Raw genomic sequence first — 27,297 nt, 5'->3', positions numbered from 1 at the left:
TACTTCGGAACAAAGCAGTGGAGATCATCAGTGACTGAGGTGTCGTATGGGTTCCATTGTGGAACATTCGGATTTCGTAATGTCTCTATTCTCTGTCTACATTTTCTCTTCAGTCAACGGTGGTTTTGCAAAAGCCTTTGCTCACGTTTCACCTTATGGCTTGCTGGACTAAACTTTGAGAACTATTCCTGGACTTGGAGTTTGGGGAATTTGCCACACACACACTTTGGGTTTAGTTTTTGGGGGTTACTGTTTAATAACTAACATTTTTTATTTTTCTTATTAACATAAGTAGTTATTAATAAAATAGTTTCTAACACTTATGCATGACTCAGTGTGTTTCTTTTGTTGCTGGTACGTAACAATACCTCTTTTTTTTAAATGATGGACCCTTATCTTAAAAATATATCCACTCATTCGAGACTCTCCTGCTTGTGTAACCACCTCTTTTCAAAACCAAGAACATGCCCCTGTTGTGCTCCCATTAGTATCTTGTTTGTTTCAATTAGATCACCCCTCATTCTTGTAAACCAAGAAATACAGACCCAACCTGTTTAACTCTCTTGAAAAGATGATCCTCATCCCAAGAATTAGACTGGTGATTCTCCTTTGGTCAGTTGGTGTCCTTCTCAGCTTTACTTCCTTGGAAATATTTACACTTGGTTACTTCATCCAAATCATTAAAATAATGGGATCCCTGCACTGACTTCCAAGGTACCCTGCTGGTTCCAGCCTGCAAATTAAAGATGTGCTGTTTATTAACGGACCAAAAGAAAAATTTATCTTGTTTATTTATTAATGCAAATACATTACATTTAACACTTTGAGTCCTATTTTGTGCATGAGCCTTCTAAGTGGCACCTATCAAATGCCTTTATCCAAATACATTATGTCTATTGGTTCCTCTTTATCTACTGTTAGTTATATCCTGTAATAAGTTTTACAAAACCATGTTGGCATTGCTTAGTTGTATATGATTTTCTAAAGGTCCTGTTACCACTTCCCCATATGGATTCCAACGTTTCTTGACAACTGCTGTTGGTCAACTGGCCTATAATTTCCTGGTTTCTCTCTCCTTCCTTTATTGAATATGATGTCACCTTTGCTGTTTTCTAATCCCCTGAAACCTTTCCAATATCAATTGAATTGAAAGATTGTCACCTGTCGAGGATGTTGCCAGGACTTGAGATACTGAGTCTGGAGAGAGGTTGAGCAGGTTGGGACTTTTTTCACTGGAATTGTAGGGAAATGAGGGGTAATCTGATAGAGGTATATAAAATCATGAGGGGCATAGATAGGATGAATGCACACAGTCTGTTTCCCAGGGTTGGAAATCAAGAGGAACCTGAGGGGCAACTTTTTTACCTAGACAGTGGTCGTATATGGAATGAGCTGCCAGAGGAAATAGTTGAGGCAGGTACATTAACAACATGTAAGTGGTACTTCGGACGGTACATGGATAGGAAAGGTTGAGAGCAATGTGGCCAAACACAGGCAAATGGGACTAGCTTAGATGGGAATCTTGGTTGGGCATGGACCCAGTTTGGCTGAAGCGCCTGTTTCCATGCTGTATGACTCTGACTCTGTCCATCCACTCTCTGTAAACACCTCGTTTCAAACCCAGGAACACAGGCCATCGTGTATGTGGATTTTATCAGTCTTTGTCTCATTTTTTAAGAGGTGATGTGTCACATCTTGTGAAGAGGAGGGTTGAAAATCTGAAATGGACATATAAATCGGCTCCACTCTTTCATGGATTCCAGTCCCAGCAAATCCATCTCCAGCGAATGGCATGTTTTTCGTTAATTCCTGCAAGTAGCTGCTCATGATGAAAGAACTCTATAGATTTTTTATACCTTCTCTTGAAAATTTTATCATTGTCCAGAAAGCAACCATTTCGTCTTAGTACAAACTAGTGCTATACAAATCCTACTATCTCCTAATGTTTTATTAACTGTGGAGCTCAAATCAAATTGATTTACCAATTATAGGCAAAAACAAGTCAATCAAAATATTAATTTTTAAGCTATACCCAAATGATTGATTTTTGCATTGCAAGTTCTAGATGTGGACACTGATGTCTGAATTACTGTGGTAGTTTGCAATTGTTTAGGTTAAATTGGAAGAGTGGAAAATTAAGTGAGTTAAATGGAGTTTGAAGGCTCTACAGTATTCAGAAAGTTGTCAGCAACACATTAATAGATAATTATGTTCCAGGGCTCTGATGATTGTCTTGTGAAGATCTGGGCCACACACACTGGTCGATTACTCTCCACCTTGCGTGGCCACTCCACTGAAATTTCGGATATGGCTGTGAATTACGAAAACTCTATGTTTAGCTGCTGGCAGTTGTGATAAACTAATTCGAGTTTGGCTGCTTGAGAACCTGCGCTCCAGTAGCTGTGCTACAAGGGACACACAGGATCCCATTACTTCTCTGCAGGTAACATGAAAATTATGTGAAACTTAGGAAATCTTAGGTACTTTATGAATGTTCTTGTTTAAAATTGTAATCATGTGTATTCAATGGTTTTATTCTCTTCTTGATTCTACCATTATTCTTTTGGTGACCTTGTTTAAAAAATTATGCTGACAACAAAATTACATCAATTGCTCCTGCATAACCCTGAACTCAAAACTGCTGATTTCAGCAAGTTAGCACTGAAAAAGACTTGCTTTGTGCCAGCACAGAACAGAATTGTGTATTTGCATGTTTAAGACTCTGGCTTCTGCTACCATTTTATTTCAAATAAGTCAGTTCAGAAAAATAATTGAATGTATGTATGTAAAACACTTTCCCCTTCATTATATGAACTGGTTGTTTGTAACTATATGATATCAGATGCTTTGATATATAAAATCTGCCAGTGCAGTAGACTCTTAGTAAGAAAAAACAGGTGGCAAACAGTGAAACAAATCTGAAATTATTTTACAATGTGCTGATGGGTTATTATTTTTTCAACACTGATTATTTCTGTTTTAAGACATGGCTTGTCCAGTTTATTTTTGCATCAGCAGTCTTAAATTGACAGGGTACTGGCAAGATTTCTAGAGTTCAGAATTTGGCATTAGAATTCCAATTGGGAAGGTTGCTTTGCACTGTTTGGGATGGTCATTGGATGGGGTTAGGTGGAATCCATTGAGTGTTCTAATTATTTTTGGAAAGTTCAGTCTGGTCACCATCTAAAGATATCATAAATATAGCACACGATGAGTGAGCACCCTGATAGCAGGTAAATGTCATTGCAACTACTGATGTCAGACTAAATCGGCAAATCAACATTCAAAATTATTTTTTATGACCAGAAGATGTCTGCATTTAAAATCAAGTTTTTTATTTGTTTGCAACTACATTAAAGCGAGGAAACACGATTCATCTATTTTGTTTGACATTCATATATAAATATGATTTAAAATTATTTGAGTCCTTAAGTAATTTTTTTTATATATTCCCCCTGTTGATTTTTTTTTTAACCTGAATGATAATTTCAGAAGTGATTTTCTCAAATGTCTATCAAATCTAATGGAAAATTTATACATGATGTTGCTTTTGACAATTTTCCAGTTTGGTCCAATGAGTAAAGGTTCAGTCCGCTACATGCCTCGACAGGATCTGATGGGAGTGTGTGTTTTGGCAGTGGGATTCAGATACACTGAAGTTCAAGTAAGTTGTAATAAATATTGATCAATGACTCAAATTGCTTTTATGTAAATTGGGACAATTGTAATTTTTTGTTTAATTATTCTATCTATACAAAAAAGTAAATTTGCAATGTGCTGTCATTAGAATTCAGCATTGATTAAAAGATTGGAGAAATATAACTGTTCTGAAAAGAATTTTATACATTATTAACTTTAAAACTATACTCTGTCTAGAGGGAAATGTGCTTTCTATTACTTGTTTTGTCAGATTTGGTAATTAACTTACTGGTTCAGTTGTGATTTTTAAATACTCTTTTTTTAAAGTCATGTTTGCCATTCATATTTGCTGCCACATTTGTAATATTTTTTAGTGTAATGGCAGCAGAGCCATTTCTAAGCTACAGTAAAACCTTAAATGTCAATCAGAATAAAGATTCTGAATGGATAAAGGAAATTAAGATCCTGAGATGTTTGTGTGGTTTTTTTCCATTTTGAAAATCAATGCTCACTTGCCAGTTGGCAGCTTTGCTTCCACTTGTACTTCCAGAAAATGTTATTTTATTCCCAAACAATTAGCGTGAAATAATATTGTGCCATACCTTTGAAGGCATGTCAGTAGGAGGACAAAGAGTAGGGATGTAAAAAGGATTTATAAGGGAGTATTTACAGTCAATTGATACGGTTATTTGTGGTGAATTTCGGTGCAAAATTATTTTCTCAACTGGTTACAAGTGCTTTGTGCACTGTTGGAATTTGTAGCAGATTTGTTTAGGATTGCAAATGAGAGGAATACAAGTAATTGAAATTAATTGTACAAATGTGAACTACATTAAATGATCTAGAAGGCACTGTTGTTTCAAAGTATCAAAGACTATTGTGTTTTTGCAGACTCTGAAATTTTATTATGCCAAATTTAACCAATAATGGGTCAATGATTTGATCCTTGAGCTGAAAAACATTTACAGCAGTTGTTTGAATGCTTATAATACTTTGTCTCAATGAATAAGAGAGGTTGTGGATCCCATCAAAATAAAATTACTTCTGATTGGATAGTGCTGTCATATAATTTTATATAATGCTGGATATGTGAAACTCTGAAAGAATTGTACAATGGTACAGCACAGTAGGGGACCATTTGTCTATTGAATCTCTGCTTTTTCCTGATGGAACAATCCCATCATACCTGCTTCTCCATTCTTTTTCCTGTAGCTCTGCAAATTCTCCTTAAGCATTTATCCAGTTTCCTTTAAGGAATGGATTGATTCTATTTCCACCTCTCTTGCGGGTGATGTATTCCAGATCCTAACCACTCTTTAAATATTTTTTTTCTTACGTTCCCCCTTGCTGATTTTTGTTTGTTCAGAATTTTAACATCTGCCTCTTCTGGTCCTTGAGCCCTCCATTATTGAGAACGGTTTTCTTCTATTTATTTAAACCAATCAAGACCACAGATACCTCTATCAAATTCTCCTCTCAATGTTTTGTTCCAAGGAAAAGAATTCCTCCATCATGCCCTGAGCTGGAATGTTGCTAAATACACCTTTTGTCATGTTTGAAATGAATGCCTAGGTTGATGCAGGGTAATCCATTCCATTTAACCTTGATGTAATTTTCTTTGTAGCTGTTTTATGCAACTGAGTGGATTGCTGGCTTTTCAGAGGGCAGTTAGTTTCTGTGGATCTGGAATTAAATATGTCAGACCATGTAGGTTCAGCAGGTTTCCTTCCATAAAGGTTTTAGTGGTAGTCTAGTCACTTTGTTATAATTGTTGCTGACACCAGTTCTTTTATTTTAAATTCCAAGTTCATTTCATTAGATATATTTAAATTCACATTGATGCAACTACTGTGTTTTTTATTCATTGTTATTCATCTGCAGAATGTAGATGTTGCTGAAAAGACTTAATTCCCATCACATGCTGTGCACGAGAAGTGGGGATGAGACCTTGTGGCGATGGCACTGCAGAGTGTCAGGGTTTGACTTAATGTTGAAAGATTGCCAATTTTGTTGATATGTTTTCAAATCAGAATAGTGTGTAACCTAGAGAGAAACTTGAAGCTTGTAACATTTTCATCCACCTTTTGCCCCACATTCTTTCAGATGGTTGAGAATGCAGGTTTAGGAGCTGCCTGTCGAAGAAACCTTAGCATGTTGCTGCAGTGTAAATTGAAGATGGTATCGACTGTAATCACAGAGAAAATGAATTTTCAGTGTGAAGAGTGGGGTGGCAAAATAAGTGGATTGCTTTATCCTCTAATGTTGTTGGAGATATACTCCACTCGCCTGCTGAGTGCTTTCTACCACACTCCTGACTTGTTTACACAGATGCTTGAAGAACTTAGCCTGGGCTGGGGGAGGGCAGAGTGGGTTCTGTTAGTAGGTGAATATTTGCCACAGCACAGGATACTGATTTAATTAACCCACTTAAGTCATTGTGTTCCCTGCAACTTCCATCTCCCGCACTTCGGCAAACCCTACCCATGTGTGCACACGTTAAGGATGTTAATGGTGAATTTGGAAATGGTAATGCCATAGAATATCAGTGAGAGGTAATAAGGTTTATCTTATTGGGGGTGGTTATTGCTTGGCAGTTGCATGGCCAAAATGTTTACTTGCCCCATCTGCCCACAGTTGAATATTCTCAAGATTTTGCTACATTAAATGGAATTGACTATTGAGAAATCACGAGCATTCATATTTCTGATGGAGGGAAGGTCATGGATGATATAGCTGAAGATATATGGAGCTTGGTTTTGCAGTAGTGCCCAAGACAGGTGATTGGCCATCAACAACCACAACTATCTTCCTTTCCAATGTGCTTTCCTTTCTAAACTTAGCTTTATTCAATGGTCATTTGGGCATCACTTGGGCTACAAGTATCCGTGATAGTGGTAGTAATGCAAATATTAGAGTGCTTACTTGAGTTTAGCACAAAAAATGTTGCAAGCATATATCTAGGTAAAATGGCTTAACTGCAAATTTTCAAGAAGGTATTGGAGTTAAAACAGTAGGTAAGACTACAGCTTTGATTATGTTATAATGCTGTATATTAACAATTATCTGAAAAACAAAGAAATAATGATAAATGAGTGGTTTTGATGCAATTTCATATTTTTCTTTAATTTTGAGTTCATTTACGATGATCCCCTTTCAATTAGGAATCAGCCATTGAAGTTTACGGAGCGGTCCAGACCAGGCTCTCCAATGATTTGTTCCTCATTTAGCGTTGGTAAGTGATAGAAACAGTTATACCTTAATTTAACAGTTAAACACAAGATACCGCCTGGAATGGAAGGCTGTAGCTTTAGGGATAATTTTGATAAGGTGGGTGTATTCTCTCTGGAACATAGGAGGCTGAGGGGTGACCTTATTAAGGTTTATAAAATATGAAGGGCATAGATAGGGTAGAAAGTTGGTCTTTTTCCCAAGGTCAGGGAGTGTTGAAGTGAAGGGCACAGTTTTAAGGTGAAAGTGGAGAAATTTAAAGGAGATCTAAGGGGTAAGTTTTTCATTCAAGGTGGTGGTTATCTGGAGAGAGTTGTTAGGGGAGGTGGTAGATGCAGACACAGTGTTTAAAAGGAATTTGGACTAGTACTTGGACAAGAAAGGCATACAGAGATAAGGGCCTTATGCAGGCTAATGAGATTATGGAGTAGATAGGCATCATGGCTGGCACGGATAAAATTGGGTTTCTGTGCTGTCTGATTTTACATCTATACTTTATCTTTTTACTACATCCAAAAAAAACCTGAAATAGTAACATAAAAAAATCCTAGAAATACTTGGGTCAGACAACATCTGTGGCGAGAGGAACAGAAATGATGTTTTGAGTTGATGACCTTTCATCAGAATACAATAGGTCCTGGTGTTAATTCTCTTTCACTGTTTAAATGTTGCATGACTTGCTAATATTCCCAACATTTTCTGTTAGCTATTTCCTTTCACTATTCAGACTGTGACTGTTAAGAGGACTTGGTGAGAGCTGCATAAAATCCCAACTAAGGCTATTGGAATCTATTCTTTTGTGGAATCTGGAAATAATACAGCTCTGAATATAATTCAGTACTGTTTTGGTTGTGTTTGCAGTTAATTTTGACCAAATTCTAAATTCATTCAGTAAGGATAGTAAATTCTGAGTTTCACAGGAAATATTTCAGAAGTGGTCACAAATCTTCAAATCTGGAAATACCATTTATTTTCTGCTGTCTCTGAGAGAGAGGTGGAGTTTGCAGAGTGAGTAAGCATTTTATTATTGTGAGATTTTCCTTCTCAAGGTTGTAGGATGCGTTAGTGCACACAAAGGCACCACTCTGCACTTTGGGACATATAATGCTTTGGAATATCTTGGGGAGGTTTGTGTTTTTTGCCACCTTGTTCAAAAATTGAACCCTTTTGAAAATAAGGGAGAAACTCCCTGTGGATTATCTGGAGGGTCAAATTGATTGGGTTGAATCAATTACAATAGTTTTAAAACTCTCATCAAGCTGTATTGTGGGCTACAAAGGCAATGACATGGGGTGGGGGCAATGGAATACTGCACCCCTGGGTTTTGATCATAAGTTTGCCAAACTGAAAAAGTTAATTATGTAAAAGTTAAGGGTTTATTGTATTAGATTCTCAGTGCTTCATTGGTGATGATTTGCTATGTTAGCATCTATAGTTATGAACTTACACTTATGGTTTAAAATCTGAAATGAGAGTTCTGTATTTTTGTCTGCAGTTTGTTCCAGCTTCTAATTTACATATCCATTTTTTTTTTCTCTTCAAAAGGTGGTATGTTTCTAGCAGCTGGCAGCAGTGATCATGTAATCAGAATATATTATCTGGGATCTGGAACCCCTGAGAAAATTTCGGAATTAGAATCTCACATGGTAAAGATGTTCCTGAAGTTTTGAAACAGACTTGATTTGACTTCTGATTACTGTTTAAGAAGTTAAGATTCCTTTTTAAAAACAAATATTTAGCATCTGCTAGCATTTAAAAACAGATTGTTTTTCAGTGCAAATATTAGTTATTAATGACATTGCTTTAAAAAAAACACTTTACCTACCACTATTTTCATTTAAATTCCATCTCTCCTTAATAGTAAGTTATTGCCTACTTGTTTCAATTGGGCAGGTTATATTGAAGGGGAAAAAAAACTTTGTGGAAATTTTAAGGCACTATTTCAGGTGTCAAAACATTTAACAGAATCCATTAAACTTGTTTCATCTCTCTGTTTAAAGAATTTGTATTGGCTTGAGGGAATCTAAAATAACATCTGTCTAAGGATACTCTGTTCGGGTTTCGCCAGGACCACTCAGCTCCAAGTGTTGTTGCAGCCTTGGCTCAAATGTAAACCATAGATCTGAATTAAAACATTGAGCTGAGAGTGACTGCCTTTGATATCGAGGCAACATTTGACTGAATGTTGAATCAAGGATTGAAGTCGATGTGAATCAAGGTAATTCAGGTGGCTGGGTCACATCTCATTCAAGTGAAGATGCTTATGGTTGTTGGAAGTCAATCACATCAGCCCAAAGACATGCTGCAGGAGTACCTTAAGGTAGTAAACGTAACTCATGGAGTCATACAGTATGGAAGCAGACCCTTAGGCTCACACAGTCTGTGCTGGCAATTAAGCACTCATTTACATGAATCCCATTTCATTCCTCCCACATTCCCATCAATTTCCCCCAGATTCTACTATTTCACTAGGGGCCATTTACATCAGACAATTAATCTACAAGCCTGTATGTCTTTGGGATTTGGGAGGAAATCAGAGCATGCAGAGGAAACCCATAACAGAGAATATGCAAATTCCACAAGGATGCCATCAGAGGTCAGAATTGAACTTCATTTGCTGGAACTGTGAGGCAGTAGCTCTAACAGCTGTGCCACTGCACCATCCTCAACTGTCTTCAAGGCCAATCTTCACATCTAATATTATAAGTAGAGATGTTTGCTGCTGATTGCATAATGTTCAATTACATTTGCCATTCCTCAGCAAAAAGGCAGTCCATGCATGAGTAAGACCGAGACAATATTCAGACTGATATTTGGCAAGTAGTAATCATGCAAAGCAAATACAAGGCAACCATCTCCAGGAAGAAAATTTAACCACCACCTCCTGACATTCCATGGGATTACTGATTGGTCCCTCATCATCAGTATCCTAAGGGTCATCATTGATTATAAACTCAACTGGGTCAGCAACATAAACTCTGATTGCAAGAACAGGCCATTGGCTAGACATCCTGTGATGAATGACTTGCTCCTAACATTCCACATCTTGTTAACCATCTACAGGATACAAGTCAGATGTATAGTAGAATATTTTCCACGTCTAGATGTGTGCAGTTCCATCAATATCAAAGCTTAATACTATCTAGGAGCAAAAACTTAACTAGCAGCAACCTCTACCATATTAAACTTCCATTCACTCACTCCACCCATTGGCACACCTTGTGTCCAGTTTGTGCCATCTACAAAGTGCACTGCAATTATTTGACTTCGTTATTCTGGCAACATCTCTCCCCTCCCAACCTTACCACCAGGTTGTTCAGTGCAGGAGCTGCAAGGAAATACCACACTTCAAGATCACTTAACACAACATCCTGACTTGGAAATAAATTGTTGCTGGATCTAAATCCTGTAAATTCCCTCCTAACATTACTGTGGGAGTAACTTCACCAGAAGGATTGCAGTAGTTCAGGAATATGGCTCACCATGAGGTAAGTGGCATGGGCAATGCTGGCCTTGTGAGAATATCCACTTCCCATAAAATAATAAAAAGAAAATGACAGATTATGGATAATGTTTTAAGCATTTTGCACAAGAATGACCCGGTGTCATTGACATGACTTCTCTCTTTCACCCTGATGGAATAAGAACACGCACATTCAGGTGGTTCTCTTCAAAGCTGATTGGTCCATGAGGCAAGCTTTTTCTTCCACGGTTTTAAATTAAGGTTATATTGAAGTTTTTTTTTGTAACAGAAATAGTAGGCCTAATAAGGGGATTCTCTAGAAACAATGGAGGTCACATCTATATTCCCAATGCATGTTCATTTCAGGCTAGCTATCAATTGGTGATCAGAATATGAACATAAGGAACAGGAGGAGGCGCGTGTCATATGGCAACTTGAGTCTGCTCTTCTATTAATAACTTCATGGCTAATGTGACCATGAGTCTGAACTCACTTTCCTGCCCGATTTCTATAATCCTTACATTCAAGTGTTGTCTAAAAAGTGGTTTAGCACATGGTATTCTGATTCAGAGGTGTGATTAACCTCTAAGCCAAAGCTCACTATCCAACATTAAGAAATGGAATGACCAAATGCTTTCAATGTCTGAAATCCAAAAAAATGGATTAATAAGGCCTTTGTCAGATGCTGATAGACTTGTCTTTCGAATGTTTTGGTTTACTTCTGCAGAAACCATAATGTACTTTATTATTTACCTTTTCTGGACCAGCCCTCTATGTAACAGTGTATCATTTGCACTATATAATGAGATTTTGGTATACATGACAGAGGACAACTGGGGAAAAATAGCTGCCAATACTTTGTGTGTTGTTAGTATTTCTTAAATATCTACATTTATTTTTACCATTTCAGGACAAAGTAGACAGCATTCAGTTCTCCAACAACGGTGGATAGGTAAATATTTTTATATATTGTTATTGGATAAATGTATTAATGATGTAATAACTTTGTTATTTTATTATTTTTCACTCTATAATATTTCCCCGGGGATTGCCAGACCATGACTGATTATATTGCCTGTTCATAACTAGATTACCATTACAAAAGCTTTGTTTTTAAAAGAATGCACTCAATCTGCTATATGTATATTTGGGTTAAATTGTTGATGGTTTTAATAAGGTGATTTTAACCTATTTAAAATTACCTGGTTTTATTAGTTAAAGGAATATTCTGAAGGTAGATTTTATTTTCTGAGCGTGTTTGTTTATCCTATGTAATCTTCAAAAAAATGTAGGCTGAAAGTGAAAAATAATCACTGTAAGAAAAAAATTGACATTTATTGAGCAATATCTGTAGTAGAATGGATTATAAAATTTGAAAAAAATCCTTTGTGCATAATTTATCATTTTGATGGGGTATTGTAACCAATGTAAAAAAATTAAACTAATTGTCCACCAGATTTAAGGTGCAATTTAAATGGGCACTAACTCAATAGTAATCTATTGTGGTATTATTCAAAAATATAATTATAGATGTGATTTTGACTTAAAGTATCTATTTTCACACTAACCTAATTATTTATTAACTTTGATAATATTTTAGTTATACAGAAACTAAGAATAGTTGCTACTTCACCTGCAATTTACAAAACTTTGTTCTTCCCTCATATTTGGATTCTGTTTACTCTTTGTAATGAATTAGATCCCCAAATTAGTTGAAATTTGTAAGATTATTTTTGGGTAACTTTTTAAAAGCAAAAATCTAATCCATAGACCATTAGCATCTACAGGATGAATCTGTTAGTAATTTTTTTAAAAATTAGATTGGTCAGTGGTAGCAGAGATGGAACAGCGCGAATCTGGCAGTACCAGTACCAGGAGTGGAGGAGTATCTTACTGGATATGAGTGCCAAATTGCCAGGGTAAGAATTAAGATTTTCAGATATCCTATTTTTGTGTTGTCATATATGAGCATCAGTGCAATTGGCTGAAAAAGTTGTACGTGTATTAAGGTTCAGATTTATTTAATGTTCTACATTTTGTATAACATGGTTTTCCACAGAATGTAGCTGTGTTGTGGCTTTTCACGTAAGGGTTTTTCAAGGATAGTGTTGATAAAATTTTGAAGGGGTTTTGCAGATACTTTGTGCTACAATCATACAAATATTACAAATATGTGGAGAACAAAAGAAACAAATTTGATATTTTCCTGACAAGTGAACAATCTAAATTTGCCTCAAAGGCTGTTGGCTCTCACTGGGTCTGAAGGGTTTTCTGGCTTAATTATAATGTTGAAATTACAAATGTTTCGACAAGTGTTTTGTAACTGATGTATTGTAAACACTTCAAAGATATCAAGAAAATGGATGATGTTGATCAGAAACTGAAAATCAAAAGGAGTTTGTGAAAATTCCTATGTTCCTGAATTTCATATTTTTACATCATGTAATTTTCTTTTGCTTTTCAGTCATCGTGTTATTTGCAAGTAATAAACAGTTTTATTTTTGGTTTCTCTGTGTATTTATTTTCTTTTTAACAGTGACACTTGTCCAGGCGATGATAAGATCACAAAACTTAAAGTGACAATGGTGGCATGGGATCGTCATGACAATACTGTAATCACTGCTGTGAACAACCATACTTTAAAGGTGTGGAATTCCTATACCGGACAATTGCTGCATATCCTAATGGTAAGTAACAGTCAGGTTATATTTTAAGGATTATCTTGCAAAACAGACTGACCAATACTAGAATAATTTTATGCTTTCATGTATTAATTGCAGTACTTTGATCATTGTGAAAGGCTTGCAATTGGATAAGCTCATGGTTTGTTTAGTTTGCCCTATCTCAAGTTTTGCAATTTGGTTTAAGTTCTTGTAAAATTAAATAAAAACACTAATGGAAGTCTGTTCACTTGCAAATTGTCATGGGTACATCGTGTATGTATAAATGTACGTAGGTTGTTTTACCCATGCAAATTTGAATATCTTAACAAATGATGTAGGAATCTTTATCCAAACATTCATTGTTGAAGCCTAATTGAATGCTGTAATAATTTGTATGAAAATAATTAATCTTGTACTACAAATAAAATGTTAAGAACATTTTAAACAAACTGCCTCTTTTTGCTCATCTCCTTTTGTTCACTCTGCCTCCCTCCCTTTATTTCTGACCTAATCTATTGTGTATTTTTGCATTTTATTGTTTTTTTCATAAGTTAAGTTTATTTCCCTTCTTGGATTCTAGGAACTCATCATACACTTTAACAATGTGAGAAGCATACCAAAAAATTGACCTGAGGCAAGCAACACGTATGCTTGTTTTACAATTACTACTTAGAAACCTATATATTGATTCAATTGTGCTAATGTCACTTCTGAGCATGAATTGCACGGACTGAATGCTTAGCCTCCTCTTCAATAATACTATGATTATTACACATAGAAATTATATATTTAACATGGGGCAAGATACTTAATTTCAACGGACAGCAGTGGCTTATAGATGGCACTGTTGTTTTGACTGAGAAGGTCAGGTTGAGGATTTCAGCCCTACTTGCGACAATTGAGCACTTAGCTGACATTAATGCTTCCTTTCATTTCTGAGGAAATAACACAACATTTTTATGATCCACGGTGGATTTTTTAAAAAAAAATTCTAAATATGATTGGGTGCTTTACATGTAACTCACCAGGATTTTTTGATGTGACTTTTCTGTGCAAATGCATGTGAAAGGATGCCAAATGATGTGCAACACTCGTGGATCTCCATTGCACAGAATGGTACTGTGAATATGAAGCCTGTGAGTGATGAGGGTCTTGAATATTGAAGCAGGTCTTAACTCATGGGCTGTGGGTCACAAATAGCCTATGTGGGCAGCTGCTGAGACGATAGATGCATCCATTTCTTTCTTGCCTTTCGTTGATCACTCGCCACTGCCATCCTCGCTGCTGATCTTTTTGACTTCCCTCATTCTCTCTTTTGGCTCCCATGAATTTCACAAACCCATGATCCTCTCCCATCCTTCCAAACTTGTACTCCAAAATGCTTGGGATATTCACTGCCTGCAATAGCAGAATGATTGTGTAGAAAAAGTCTGTGTGCAAATTCAGTTGTTTAAGGGCTATCAAAATGCATATACGCCTTGGGCCTCAGGCATGATAGAATATTGTAGCCAGGGATCTTGTATGATAGAGAAATGGGGGGCTATGTGGGAGGGAAGGGGTAGATACATCATAGAGCAAGATAAAATGTCGGCACAACATTGTGGGCCGAAGGGCCTGTACTGTGCTATGATGTTCTAATTGATGCAGACATTTTTAGGCATATTTAATTTTGACCTGTTGTCTGTCATTTGAGATATTAAATTAATGTTCTGCCTGCAACCTCAAAGGTAATAGAGCCTGGAGTGTTTTTAGAAGGAAATGTTTTCCGGAATGTCATGATCAATAATTACCATTAGTCACCGTCACTAAAGCAGATTTTATGATTGTGATCTCATTACTACTTTGTGGAACATTACTGTGTGCAAATTGTTTGCTTTTCCTTAGAATGCAGCAGTGACCACACTTTAAATGTACTTTGATTGTTTTGGGCCATGAAATATGTTGTGAAAGTGCAAGTTTTTCTTTTATTAGTCCTGCATTTATCATGCAGTTCAAGTCCAAGGAAATATTGATGAACGCTGTAGTGTGCGTAAGGAAAAACCAAATGAGTTTATCTGGAAAAGATAAGGTGGGTGGGTTTGGTAGCAGAAATTTACTGCTTTTCTATTTTAGAGTAAATTTTAACAAAACTAAAGAACGAGAATTTATGTTCTTTTAATTAGCCACAATTTTAAGCCATAACATTAACAATTTTGTTAATTGTTTTTACGCACAATTTATCTAAGCTGGAGTGAAGCTGAGAAAATAGTAAAAGGTTTTGTCATAGTATTCAAGAGCCTTTGTTAAAGATCGCTCCTTTTGTGCAGTATATCACTTGAAAATAAAACTGATGTATTTCAGAGTTGATTGTGCCTTTTCTAGCTGCGCAGGAGTCGAAGCATGTGGATGAAGGAGCTAGTTGAGGAGACAAACCATTTATATATAAGGTGACTTCTGATACCAAAATTATCATTCATGTAAGCCCTTTTGTCTCCTTAATCACCTCTTGCCCATTTACCCACATCCTTGCAGAAGTGGTTGTAATTTCACATCAGTGTGATAATAGGAAATTTTAGTAATTAAGAGTCAATACCATAAAAGAGACAACACTTCCATGCATTTCATAAGAAACTTTGGCTTCTTACCCAAGGATCAGCATTCGAAGTGTTTGCTGGAGAATGGGGAAAAAATAAATGCCTGAAACAATAGTGTGGGTTTAAAAAAAAACATGAGAGACAGGAGACTGCAGGAGCTGGAATCTGGAGCAACACAAAATGTTAGAGGAGCTCAGCGGGTCAGGTCCAAAAATTGTCCATTTTGCTTCCAGATGCTGCTTGACCTGCTGTGTTCCTCTGGCTTTTTGCATCTTGCTTAAACAAATATGAACTTCTTTGTGTTTCATTGAGCTAGAAATTATGATTGAAGCTTTGGGTGATAAGAAGTAATTCAAGGGTCTTGTGGAGTGTTGAGTCTTGCTTTTTAGTCTGGAATATGATGAAATGCGTCTTTCAATCTTCAGTGATAACATTTAGAGGGGGGGGGTTTGTTGTAAATTCTGTTTTGTAAATAGCTTGGAAAATGATTTGAAAGGATTAGATTCTTAATATTGGCCTGAGGGAATTTCTTTTTGTGGGCAGAGGGACAGTTTTTTAAAAAAAATATTAGTCTCCTCTTCACTTTATACAGGGCTCACTGATCCCTTTAACTACATCCACTGAACAGCATTAACAACATAATCAGTAATTCAGAAGAGACGTACTAGAGAGATACTTTTGTTCGTTCTGTGGTTTCTTATAAGCTGCTATTGTTGTTCCTGCTCTATTTTCTTAGTGTCTGCTCACTCTCTCTTTAATTTTCTTTTGTCAGATATCTGAGTAGGTATTACCCCTAAATGACTATATATTCCCTTTGCAGGTTACATTTCACTCCCTTAAATTGTTACCTTTTTTTCCCCACCTTGTATGCAATTTCAGACCAACCCTAAACAATATCATGAATGATATTATTTGGTGGTGAAACATTACACTTTTCTGCTAATTTCAACATTGTTTATCACACCAGTTTTGCAACTTGTGCTTTCTTTCAAACGTATGGAGTCTTAGATTGGTAGAGCACAGAAACAGGCTGTTCAGCCCATTGTGTCCAGGCTGACCTTTTTTTGCCTATTTACTCTAGTCCCCTTTGCCTGCATTAAATCAATATCCTTTTATGTCTTGCCTGTTCAACTGCCTGTGTAAATGCCTCTTTAACATAGTGATTGCATCTGATTCCATCACCACCTCTGGCAGCAGATATTAACCACTGTCTGGCCTTATCTAATGGCCAGAGCATCTCTGGTAATAGCTTCTGCTCACATTACTGCACTGTCACTTCCAGAGTTGTGCAACAATGTACATTGCCCCAGTTTTCTTTGACTACATGTCTTTTGGTGACATTCTTGAGTACATGTAGTGTGAACTTCCATAGAGTGCTATTTCTGTGTCACCTCTTTCGACTGATCTACTACTGAAACTGCTGGTCCTGTAACCTTTCTCAGATGAGCTATGGCTGTCTTCAGTTAAAATGGAAAACTGAGTATTTTTCTGTTTGTTCTTTGCCATGCACTTCATTGACCTCCAAACCATTGGTCATGCTGAATCTGACTCTTAGCAATTTTGCTGTTCTGGTTTTCTGGTGGAGTGGATCTGCTTAGAGTTGACTGGTCTGCTATAAAACATAACGTATTTATATGGTTGTAGCTCAGTTATGTTAAGTTTCTTCTCATTTCTTTCACAGTCAGTCATTTAGTTTATATACATTTGTACTCATTTAAAAGTTTGCCCTGAATGTCCTATCCCTCACCAAGTATTCATCCTTCCTCTTCATCTCACAAAGGTTTAAATGTTAAATTCTCATGATCCTGCTGTCCTTGATTCCTCCTTCATCCCCTGAACACTCTCTTCCTTTGACATTTTGTATGTCTTTCTCCTTTTCTCGCCCCATTGACATTGTGATCTTCAAATTCAACTTCTTGGCCAAGCCCTTTCAGTTACCCCTCCTAATTTCCCAACCCTGATCTGGCATAGGATGGAATATATTTATTTGGGAAATTAGGAAGGAAAAGGTAAACTTGGTTATGTATATCTTAGTTTAATGTCTTTGATGTTTTAACAAATGTTCTGACTTTTTAAAATATTTGAAGCAGTTTTATTGTTTTGAATATCTCTGAATATTTGAGACATGTAAAAACAGTTACAGTACCTCACATACTTTGAAAGGAGGCAGGGCTCTGCTTTTAACCTTGCAGCACCTTGGCACTCTTTGACATTGATACGTTTTTGGACCTCAGCTATACACAAGCTGAAACCTTGTTGCTGAAGCCTCGTTACACCTCACTGAACGCATCTAAGATTGTGCAGTCCCGCATGAGTGGACTCTTGTAGATTTAGTTCATGTAAGGAGATAAGACAGCTTTAGAGAGTGGAGTAGTAGGAGTAAGACCCAGCATGGTGAACTATATCATGCATATTTTGACCCAGTAACTATGAAATAAAATCCTTTGGTTGACTTTAACCTTGACTGGTGATGCACGGGCCCATTCTTAATATGAAGAAATTGAACAGAAGTAATTAGTGTCGTTAAGCCTGAAGTATACGCTTGCATTAGTAGGGAAGGTTGCATTATAGTCTGATCTTGTAGATGGTTTCTTGGGGCCATTAAACCATGGCATACTTGGTTGGTAGGGAAAGAGCAACTAGATCAATTGAGCAACTTGAGCTAAAATGGGCCGCAGAGTTTCAAAGGCATTATTACGTGAAAAGAAGCATAGAAACATGGAAAATGGGAGCAGGAATAGGCCATTGGATCCTTCAATATCATAGCTGATCTTCCAAATTCAGTACCCTATTCCAGTTTATTGCCCATGTCCCTTAATCCAGCTAGCCTTAAGAACAGTTTTTAACTTGTTCTTAAATATAATTAATGATTTAACTTCAACTGCTGTGAAAGGATAGAAAAAAAGCTGTCAGTAATGTGAATAGTTTCATGTTGACTGCTGGTACAGTCTAATCAACTTTGTTCTGTTTTAGATAACAGAAAATGCTGGAAACACTCAGGCAGCATGTCAAAGAGAAATAGTTAACCTTTCAGGTCAAAGACCTTTTATCAGAACAGGGAAAGAGACAAAAACAAGTTAGTTTTAAGTTGCCAAGATGTTGTGGGAGGTGTGAAGATGGATAGGACAGGGTTGTCATGGGCATAATTTGTAGAGGTCATCTGATCAAATCGGTTAATGAGGATAGTTGGAGAAATGATAATGCAGACAAAGAAGCATAATGTGTCGCAAATAGCTGAATAACAGATGGAAGATGAATTACTGTACCTCAAACTTAAATTGGGCAACATCATAATAGTGCACAAGACAATAGACTGAAAGGTCAGAATTGGGAATGGGATTGAGAATTAAAGTGGCAGGAAACGGGGACCACATGCAGGCACTGCGAAAAGTAGTCACCCAATCTGTGTTTAGTTTCTCCAAAGTAGAGGTGACTGTATTGTGAACACATAATCGAATACATCAGATTGGAAGAAGTACACATGAATTGCTGCTTCACTCCTCTCCATTAGTGCACATTAGCCTGCAGGGCATGTCTTGCAGCCCTGCTGTTTGAACACATCATGCTTTTTTGTCTGTATTATCACTATCTACTGCCCCTATTGACACATTTGACCAGAAGACCTCTACAACTTCTCCTCACAGCAATCCTGCCCTTGCCCTATCACCCTGGTTCCATCTATCCTTGTCCCTATATTCTCTGCAACTTAAAACTTTTTTTTTCTTTTGTCTTATCCAGTTTTGACAAAGGCTCTTTGACCTCAAACTTTAACTCTGTTTCTCTTTCACAGTTGCTGCCCGATCTGGTGGTTTCCAGAATTATTTGCTTTTATTTTGAGCATCTGCAGTTTTTTTTTGATTTCTCATTTATTATATTTTAGGGTCATGAAGATGAAGTGTTTGTTTTGGAGCCACATCCATTTGACTCGAGAATAATTTTGTCTGCTGGCCACGATGGAAATATCTTTATTTGGGATATTACTAAAGGAACAAAATCTCACCATTACTTTAACATGGTAAGTGCACAAACTTGATGAGCAGATGTGGTCAACATTTTGTTTTCTCCAGCAATGGCTAAATGACAGAAAAGTAATGTACATGAAACAAAAGGAGGACCAAGGAGGAAAACGTGAAAAGACAATTGAGAAGACCTGATAGGGTTGGCAAGTAGAACTGGAAGCATGAAAAACTGGTAAATGATGCAAATTTCAGTCATTTGAACATTTACATTTTGTCATTCTTGTATATCTTAAGAAGAATCTTTCTTTGAACTTCAGTTGTTTTTAGAGCAGTATTTGCTATTGCCCAGAAATAAAGAGATTTTTTTTTGTGCTTTGGAGATTCATATTCTTCAGGGTGGCTTCAGTAATGAGTCTTCCCTTGGGGCACAGATGTTGTCTTGCAGCAGGCAACTTCCAAGATGCCAGATGAAATTGTGATGCAGCTGCCAGTGAACTTAGAGGAATTTATTTACATCCTATAGTGGTAAATTTGGCAATAGAATCTTCATCTTAACTCCACTTGCATTCGGTACATTGTCTTGAGCATATTATATGATTGGTGACAGGTGTCTGCAGAGCTGTCATAACACTTACATGGCAGGTGTATTTAAAGTGCTTTGTAGTGAACTCACTGTAGAAATAAGGATAAGATTTCTTTATTATTCACATGTACATCAAAACACACAGTGAAATGCATCTTTTTGCGTAGAGTGTTCTAGGAAAATAAGTGTCACCACTCTGCCAGCGCCAACATAGCATGCCCACAACTTTCTAACTCGTATGTCTTTGGAATGTGGGAGGAAACCGGAGCACCTGGAGGAAACCCACACAGATGTGGAGAATGTACAAACTCCTTACAGACAGCGACCAGAATTGAACCTGGGTTGCTGGCGCTGTTAATAGCGTTACATAACCGCTACACTACCTTGCTTCTGGACAATAGGGATGCAGATAGCTAGGGTATTTAATGTAGAAAAATGATCCACAATGCTTTATAGAATGGGCATTATGCATTTTCAGGCAGTGAGAATGATCTAAATTAAATTAGGTGCTTTGGTTTCTTCACACATTCCAAAGATGTGCCAGTTATCATTAATTGATATGTAAATTACAGCCCCTCCCCCCCCCACACACACACACCCCACGGTGGGTGACAGAAGAATCGGGGTGGAGTAGATAGCATGTGAAAGAGGATGGGTTATAGGGAAATAAGTGAAGGAATGGGATTCATAGGATTGCTCTGAAAGTTGGCATTGAAGTGATGGGTTGAATGGCCTCCTACGTCAGAAGAGAAAAATGAAACTGAGCACATCTGCAGTTTTAGTATTCTGATAATTTCGTTCAAGCTTCTGAATTACAATGGATATATTTGCAATTATTTTTTTTTAATCTGGTTAGGTCCTACTATGTATTCATTCTAAAGGTTGGGGAAGCAGTCATAGTTTTATGTCAATGTTGGCATTTCATTCAGTGTTTTCAGTTGAGGCAGTAGATATGGCTGTGATGCCACTAGAAAAGGATCACTCTGGTAAGAACTGATTTGGGTGGCCAGTGCCACAATCTGGGTGGTGCTCACATTCCACTTATGATGCAGGTGGCCACATGGTTTTGGATTGTCCTCAAGTAGTTGAAGAATCATCCAGGCTTTCTTTGGAAAATCCTGGATCAGTTACCAGGTGTTTTCAGTAATTCAAGAGTTGGGACCATTGTGACTTGATAGGGTACTCCATTTAGGCCTGCAGGAGATGTTGTAAAGTTTGTCGGTGGGGGTGCTTCACTGTATTGGGGAATGCAGATTAGCATGGATGGAAGACTGGTTATCACAGAGAAGACAGAGATTAGGAATTGATGTCTTTTTCAGGCTAGTACAGTCCCCCAAGGATCAGTTCTTGTGTCTCAATTATTTACCATATACAGTGGCCTGCAAAAGTTTGGGCACCCTGGTCAAAATTTCTGTTACTGTGAATGGCTAAGCGAGTAAAAGATGACCTGATTTCCAAAAGGCATAAAGTTAAAGATGACACATTTCTTCAATATTTTAAGCAAGATCACTTTTTTATTTCCATCTTTTACGGTTTCAAAATAACAAAAAAGGAAAAGGGCCCGAAGCAAAAGTTTGGGCACCCTGCATGGTCAGTACTTAGTAACACCCCCTTTGGCAAGTATTACAGCTTGTAAACGCTTTCTGCAGTCAGCTAAGAGTCTTTCAATTCTTGTTTGGGGGATTTTCGCCCATTCTTCCTTGCAAAAAGCTTCTAGTTCTGTGAGATTCTTGGGCTGTCTTGCATGCACTGCTCTTTTGAGGTCTATCCACAGATTTTCGATAATGTTTAGGTCGTGGGACTGAGGGCCATGGCAAAACCTTTAGCTTGTGCCTCTTGAGGTAGCCCATTGTGGATTTTGAGGTGTGTTTAGGATCATTATCCTGTTGTAGAAGCCATCCTCTTTTCATCTTCATATTTTTTACAGACAGTGTGATGTTTGCTTCCAGAATTTGCTGGTATTTAATTGAATTCATTCTTCCTTCTACCAGTGAAATGTTCCCCGTGCCACTGGCTGCAACACAAGCCCAAAGCATGATCGATTCAGCCCTGTGCTTAAGTTGGAGAGGTGTTCTTTTCATGAAATTCTGCAGCCTTTTTTCTCCAAACATACCTTTGCTCATTGCAGCCAAGAAGTTCTATTTTAACTTCATCAGTCCACAGGACTTGTTTCCAAAATGCATCAGGCTTGTTTAGATGTTCCTTTGCAAACTTCTGATGCTGAATTTTGTGGTGAGGACACAAAGTTTGGAGAAAAAAGGGTGCAGAATTTCATGAAAAGAACACCTCTCTAACTGTTAAGCACAGGGGTGAATTGATTATGCTTTGGGCTTGTGTTGCAGCCAGTGGCATGGGGAACATTTCAGTGGTAGAGGGAAGAATGAATTCAATTAAATATCAGCAAATTCTGGAAGCAAACATCACACAGTCTGTAAAAAAAAAAGCTGAAGATGAAAAGAGGATGGCTTCTACAACAGGATAATGATCCTAAACACACCTCAAAATCCACAATGAACTACTTCAAGAGGCACAAGCTGAAGGTTTTGCCATGGCCTCACAGTCCCCCAACCTAAACATCGTCGAAAATCTGTGGATAGACCTCAAAAGAGCAGTGCATGCAAGATGGCCCAAGAATCTCACAGAACTAGAAGCCTTTTGCAAGGAAGAATGGGCGAAAATCCCCCAAACAAGAATTGAAAGACTCCTAGCTGGCTGCAGAAAGCGTTTACAAGCTGTGATACTTGCCAAAGAGGGTGTTACTAAGTACTGACCATGCAGGGTGCCCAAACTTTTGCTTAGGGCCCTTTTCCTCTCTTGTTATTTTGCAACTATAAAAGATGGAAATAAAAAAGTAATCTTGCTTAAAATATTGAAGAAATGTGTCATCTTTAACTTTATGCCTTTTGGAAATCAGGTCATCTTTTACTCGCTTAGCTATTCACAGTAACAGAAATTTTGACCAGGGTGCCCAAACTTATGCATGCCACTGTATGTATTAATGATAGGGAGCAGAGTGTAAGGTATCTGTTCGCAGATGACACCTAAGGGAGGTTGCTGTGATGAGGATATTTTGTCTCTGCAACAGGATGTAGATTGAATGTGTGGGGGAAAAAGTTGGCAAAGGAATTTAATGTAAGAAAGTGTGAGGTCATGCATTTCAATCAGACTTGGATGTGAATGTCAGAGGTATGATGGTAAATTAGCAAATGACACACAAATTGGTGATGTGAGAGTCAGCTTCATATAGATCAGTTGGAAAGTTGGGTGGAGCATTGGCAGATGGAATTTAAACCTGATAAGTGTGAGGTTACGCATTTGGGAAGTCAGATAGGGGTAGAGTAAATGCTAAGACTCTAAGGAATGTTGACGAACAGAGAGGCCTTGGGGATCAAGTGCATAGAATCAGAATCAGGTTTATCATCACTGATGTATGTCGTGAAATTTGTTGTTTTGCGACAGCAGTACGGTGCAAGACACAAAAATTATGATATTACAGAAATAAACAGTGCAAAAGAGGAATAACAAGGTAGTGTTCATGGGCCATTCAGAAATTTGATGGTGGAAGGGAAAAAGCTGTTCCTAAAATGTTGGGTGTGGGTCTTCAGGCTCCTGTACCTCCTCCCTGATGATAGTAACGTGAACAGGGCATGTCCCGGATGGTGAGGGTCCTTCATGATGGATGCCGCCTTCTTGAGGCACCACCTCTTGATGTCCTTGATGGTGGGAGGTGTGCCCGTGATGGAGCTGGCTGAGTCTACAACCCTCTGCAGCTTTCTTTGATTCTGCGCATTGGAGCCTCCATACCAGGTGGTGATGCAACCAGTCAGAATGGTCTTCACTGTACAACTGTAGAAATTTGCAAGAGTCTTTGGTGACAAGCCAAATCTCTTCAAACTCCTTATGAAGTAGAGCCACTGGCATGCCTTCTTCATGATTGCATCAACATGTTGGGCCTAAGATAGATCCTCTGAGATGTTGACGCCTAGGAACTTGAAGCTGCTCACACTTTCCACTGCTGACCCTTCAATGAGAACTGGTGTGTGTTCTTCCAGCTTCCCCTTTCTGAAGTCCACAGTCAATTCCTTGGTCTTGTTGATGTTGACTGTGAGGTTGTTGTTGCAACACCACTCAACCAGCCGATCTATCTTGCTCCTCTATGCCTCTTCATCGTTCTCTGAAAGTGGCAACACAGGTAGATAGGGTGGTGAAGAAGGTATGTGGCATGCCTTCCTTCGTAGGTTAGGGCATTGAATATAAAAGTTGGGAGGTTATGTTGCAAATTTATAAAACTCTGGTTAGACTGTTGCTTGGAGTGCTGTGTGCATTTTTGATCAGCACAATACCTAGGAAGGATCTGGTTGTGCTGCAAAGAGTGCAAGGGAGATTCACTAAGATGTTGCCTGAATTGGATGACTTATAGTTATGGAAGGGGGGGGGGGGGGGGGGGAAGTGGCTAGGCTAGGCTGTGCTTGTTTTCCCTGGAGCAAAGGAGGCCGTGAGCGGTAAGTAGAAAGTCTTTGGGACACCTTTACACAGATACTGTATGTGGGGACAGGGTCCTTTGGTATATTTAAGACTGAAATAAAGTTCCAATCAGTAAGCGAATAGTGGATTATGGGAAAAGGACAGGAAAGTAGACTTGAAGAACATCACATCAACTATAATTTTAGTGAATGGGGGTGCAGGCTCAAAGCACCGATTGGCATACTCCTATTTCTACTTAATCAATGAGTCCTAAAATTCTGGGATAAAACCAGACTTCTAAACATGCATATCTTTTTCATACAGTATCCACTTGTTTTTATTCTTTCTCACAATTAACCCTGATGTATAAATGCAAGTAAAATACAGTATATTTGCTTTACTGTTTTGCCACAGATGTACATTTTGTAGATTTTGGCTTCCAATCAATTTTGTTCATTTATTTATTACAGTGCATTAGTCAAATTGTTTTTGTTTGAAATCCTTATGTTTAATTTGTCTGGATTGAACTGAATAACTTGTTTCCAGTAAAATAAACTCTGTTGAATCATATCAAATCTCTTCCACCCATTTACTTTAAAGCAGTTATCATAAATTTTCTAAATAAGTTTTGTTGATTCATTTTTGATTGTTCTATAATTCTCGGTCTTGCATTCTAAGTTGTTTTTGAGGTACCTTCTGTGCAACCTGAAGTACGTACTTTGATATGGGTGCAATGAATGTGTTTCAAAAAATATTTAAGCATAATTGAGTAGTTAAAATCTTATGATCTACCTACAGATTGAAGGCCAAGGTCATGGTGCTGTATTTGACTGCAAGTTTTCACCAGATGGACAGCATTTTGCTTGCACTGACTCACATGGACATTTGCTTATATTTGGATTTGGATGCAGTAAATTATATGAAAGGGTAAGCTTTTGTGTGCTTTATTTTATGATCTTCCAAAAATGTGTTAATTTTAATAGACAAAGTGTACAGTTGTGTACATACGGGAGGAAGGAAAGGAAGTAACAGCATGGAAACAAGCCATTTGGCCCAGCTCGTCCATGCTGACCAAATGCCATCTCCCGGCACTTGGTCCATACCCTTTATGCCTAAGAGATTCAAGTGCTCATCTAGGCACCTCCTAAATGCTTTCAGTGACCCAGCTCCAACCACTCTCTCAAACAGTACATTCCAGGTGAAGAAGGATCTCTTTCTCTTTACCTTGAATCTATGCCCTCTAGTTTTATCTACCTCTGATATGGGGGTAAAGTTTCCTGCAGTCTACCCTATCTATATCCTTCATAATTTTATATACCTCAAATCATGTCCCCTCTTAACCTCCTTTGCTCCAGGAAGAACAGACCCAGCTTCTCCAGTCTCTCTTCAGATCTGAACTGATGCTCTGTGGCAATATCTTGATGAATCTCCTCTGCATGCTCTCCATTGCTGTCACATCTTTCCTATGGCATGGTGACCAGAACTGCATGCAGTACTCCAGCTGAGGTCTGACCAAGCTTTTATCAAGTTGGAGCATAATCTCCCTATTTCCGTATTCAGTGTTTTGACCAATGAAGGTCAGTATCCCATATAACTACATTATCTCCCTGTGTTGCCACCTTCAAGGAACTGTGGACGTGTACTCCAACGTCCCTCTCTTCCTTAATACTCCTCAAGACTCTACTATTCATGGTGTATGGCCTGGCCTCAGTATCCCAAAATACATCACCTCATATTTTTCTGGATTAAATTCCATCTGCCATTTCTCAGCCCATTTCATCAACATGGACAGAAGCCTAAGACTACCTTCCATCCCATCAACAACTCCTCCAAATTTTTTGCATCATTTGTGAACGTACTGTTCATGCTTCTCACATCCACACCCAAGTCATTCACATATCTTGTAAATATCAAGGGTCCCAGCACTGATCCTTGTGGGATACCACTAGTTACAAGCATCCAATTGCAAAAACAATCCTCTACCATCACTTACCATTTCCTATTGCCAAGCCAATTTTGGATTTATTTTGCCAACTTGCTCTAGATTCTATAGGCCCTAACCTTTTGAACCAGTATCCTATGTGGGATCTTAGCAAAGGCCGTACTAAAGTCCATGTAAAGCACTCCTACTGATCTGCCCTCATCAATACACTTTAAGTCTTCAAAGAATTCATTCAAATTGGTCAGACAAGGTCTACCCTTTACTGAGCCATGTTGGCTGTCTCTGATAAGTCCCTACTTTTCAAGTGATCATTAATCATCTCCCTTCAGAAATTTTTCCAACATCTTCCCTACCACTGATGTTAGGCTCGCATGTCTGTAGTCACTAGGCTTTTCCCTGCTGCCTTTCTTGAAAAGAGGGACCACGTTTGCTGTCGTCCTGTCATCTGGTAATGATTTTATGTTTAATGTAAGTAAAAGCAACACATTTCCTACATTGCAAATTTTTGTGATCTTGAATGTATAAATTGTATTCCATTTTTCAGTTTTGCACCTTCATAAAAATGTGTCAAGTCTTTTAAATTGCAGATAAAATAATAGTATGTAATAAATTGACTTATCCATACTGGCTTCTATTTTTCAAACTCAGCCACTTTGCTCTTTTAGTTTCTGATCATGTTTTGTAAGCAGAGACATCAATGTTACTAACTGAAGTGGAACATTTTTGGTTATCTAACAACCCCTCCAGATATAAATGCAAGTAATACATTCTTAAAAACTGCAT

The 27,297-nt window shown here is 37.8% G+C and overlaps 1 protein-coding gene across 1 annotated transcript in view; it reads left to right on the top strand.

Annotated features, from left to right (window-relative positions):
* LOC127569581 (bromodomain and WD repeat-containing protein 1-like) overlaps positions 1-27,297 on the top strand; it is a 106,031-nt gene that overhangs the window by 15,149 nt on the left and 63,585 nt on the right. Inside the window, 14 exon segments of the mRNA XM_052014349.1 lie at positions 2,218-2,334; positions 2,336-2,374; positions 2,376-2,414; positions 2,417-2,443; positions 3,566-3,599; positions 3,602-3,628; positions 3,631-3,664; positions 6,801-6,871; positions 8,413-8,513; positions 11,241-11,277; positions 12,147-12,249; positions 12,867-13,017; positions 19,447-19,581; positions 25,371-25,499. Of these exon segments, the coding sequence (XP_051870309.1) occupies positions 2,218-2,334; positions 2,336-2,374; positions 2,376-2,414; positions 2,417-2,443; positions 3,566-3,599; positions 3,602-3,628; positions 3,631-3,664; positions 6,801-6,871; positions 8,413-8,513; positions 11,241-11,277; positions 12,147-12,249; positions 12,867-13,017; positions 19,447-19,581; positions 25,371-25,499 (1,044 nt within the window).

The sequence above is a fragment of the Pristis pectinata genome, chromosome 4, assembly GCF_009764475.1.
Source record: "Pristis pectinata isolate sPriPec2 chromosome 4, sPriPec2.1.pri, whole genome shotgun sequence".
NCBI classification, from domain to species: Eukaryota; Metazoa; Chordata; class Chondrichthyes; order Rhinopristiformes; family Pristidae; genus Pristis; species Pristis pectinata.
This window is presented reverse-complemented; position numbering and strand designations above follow the sequence as displayed.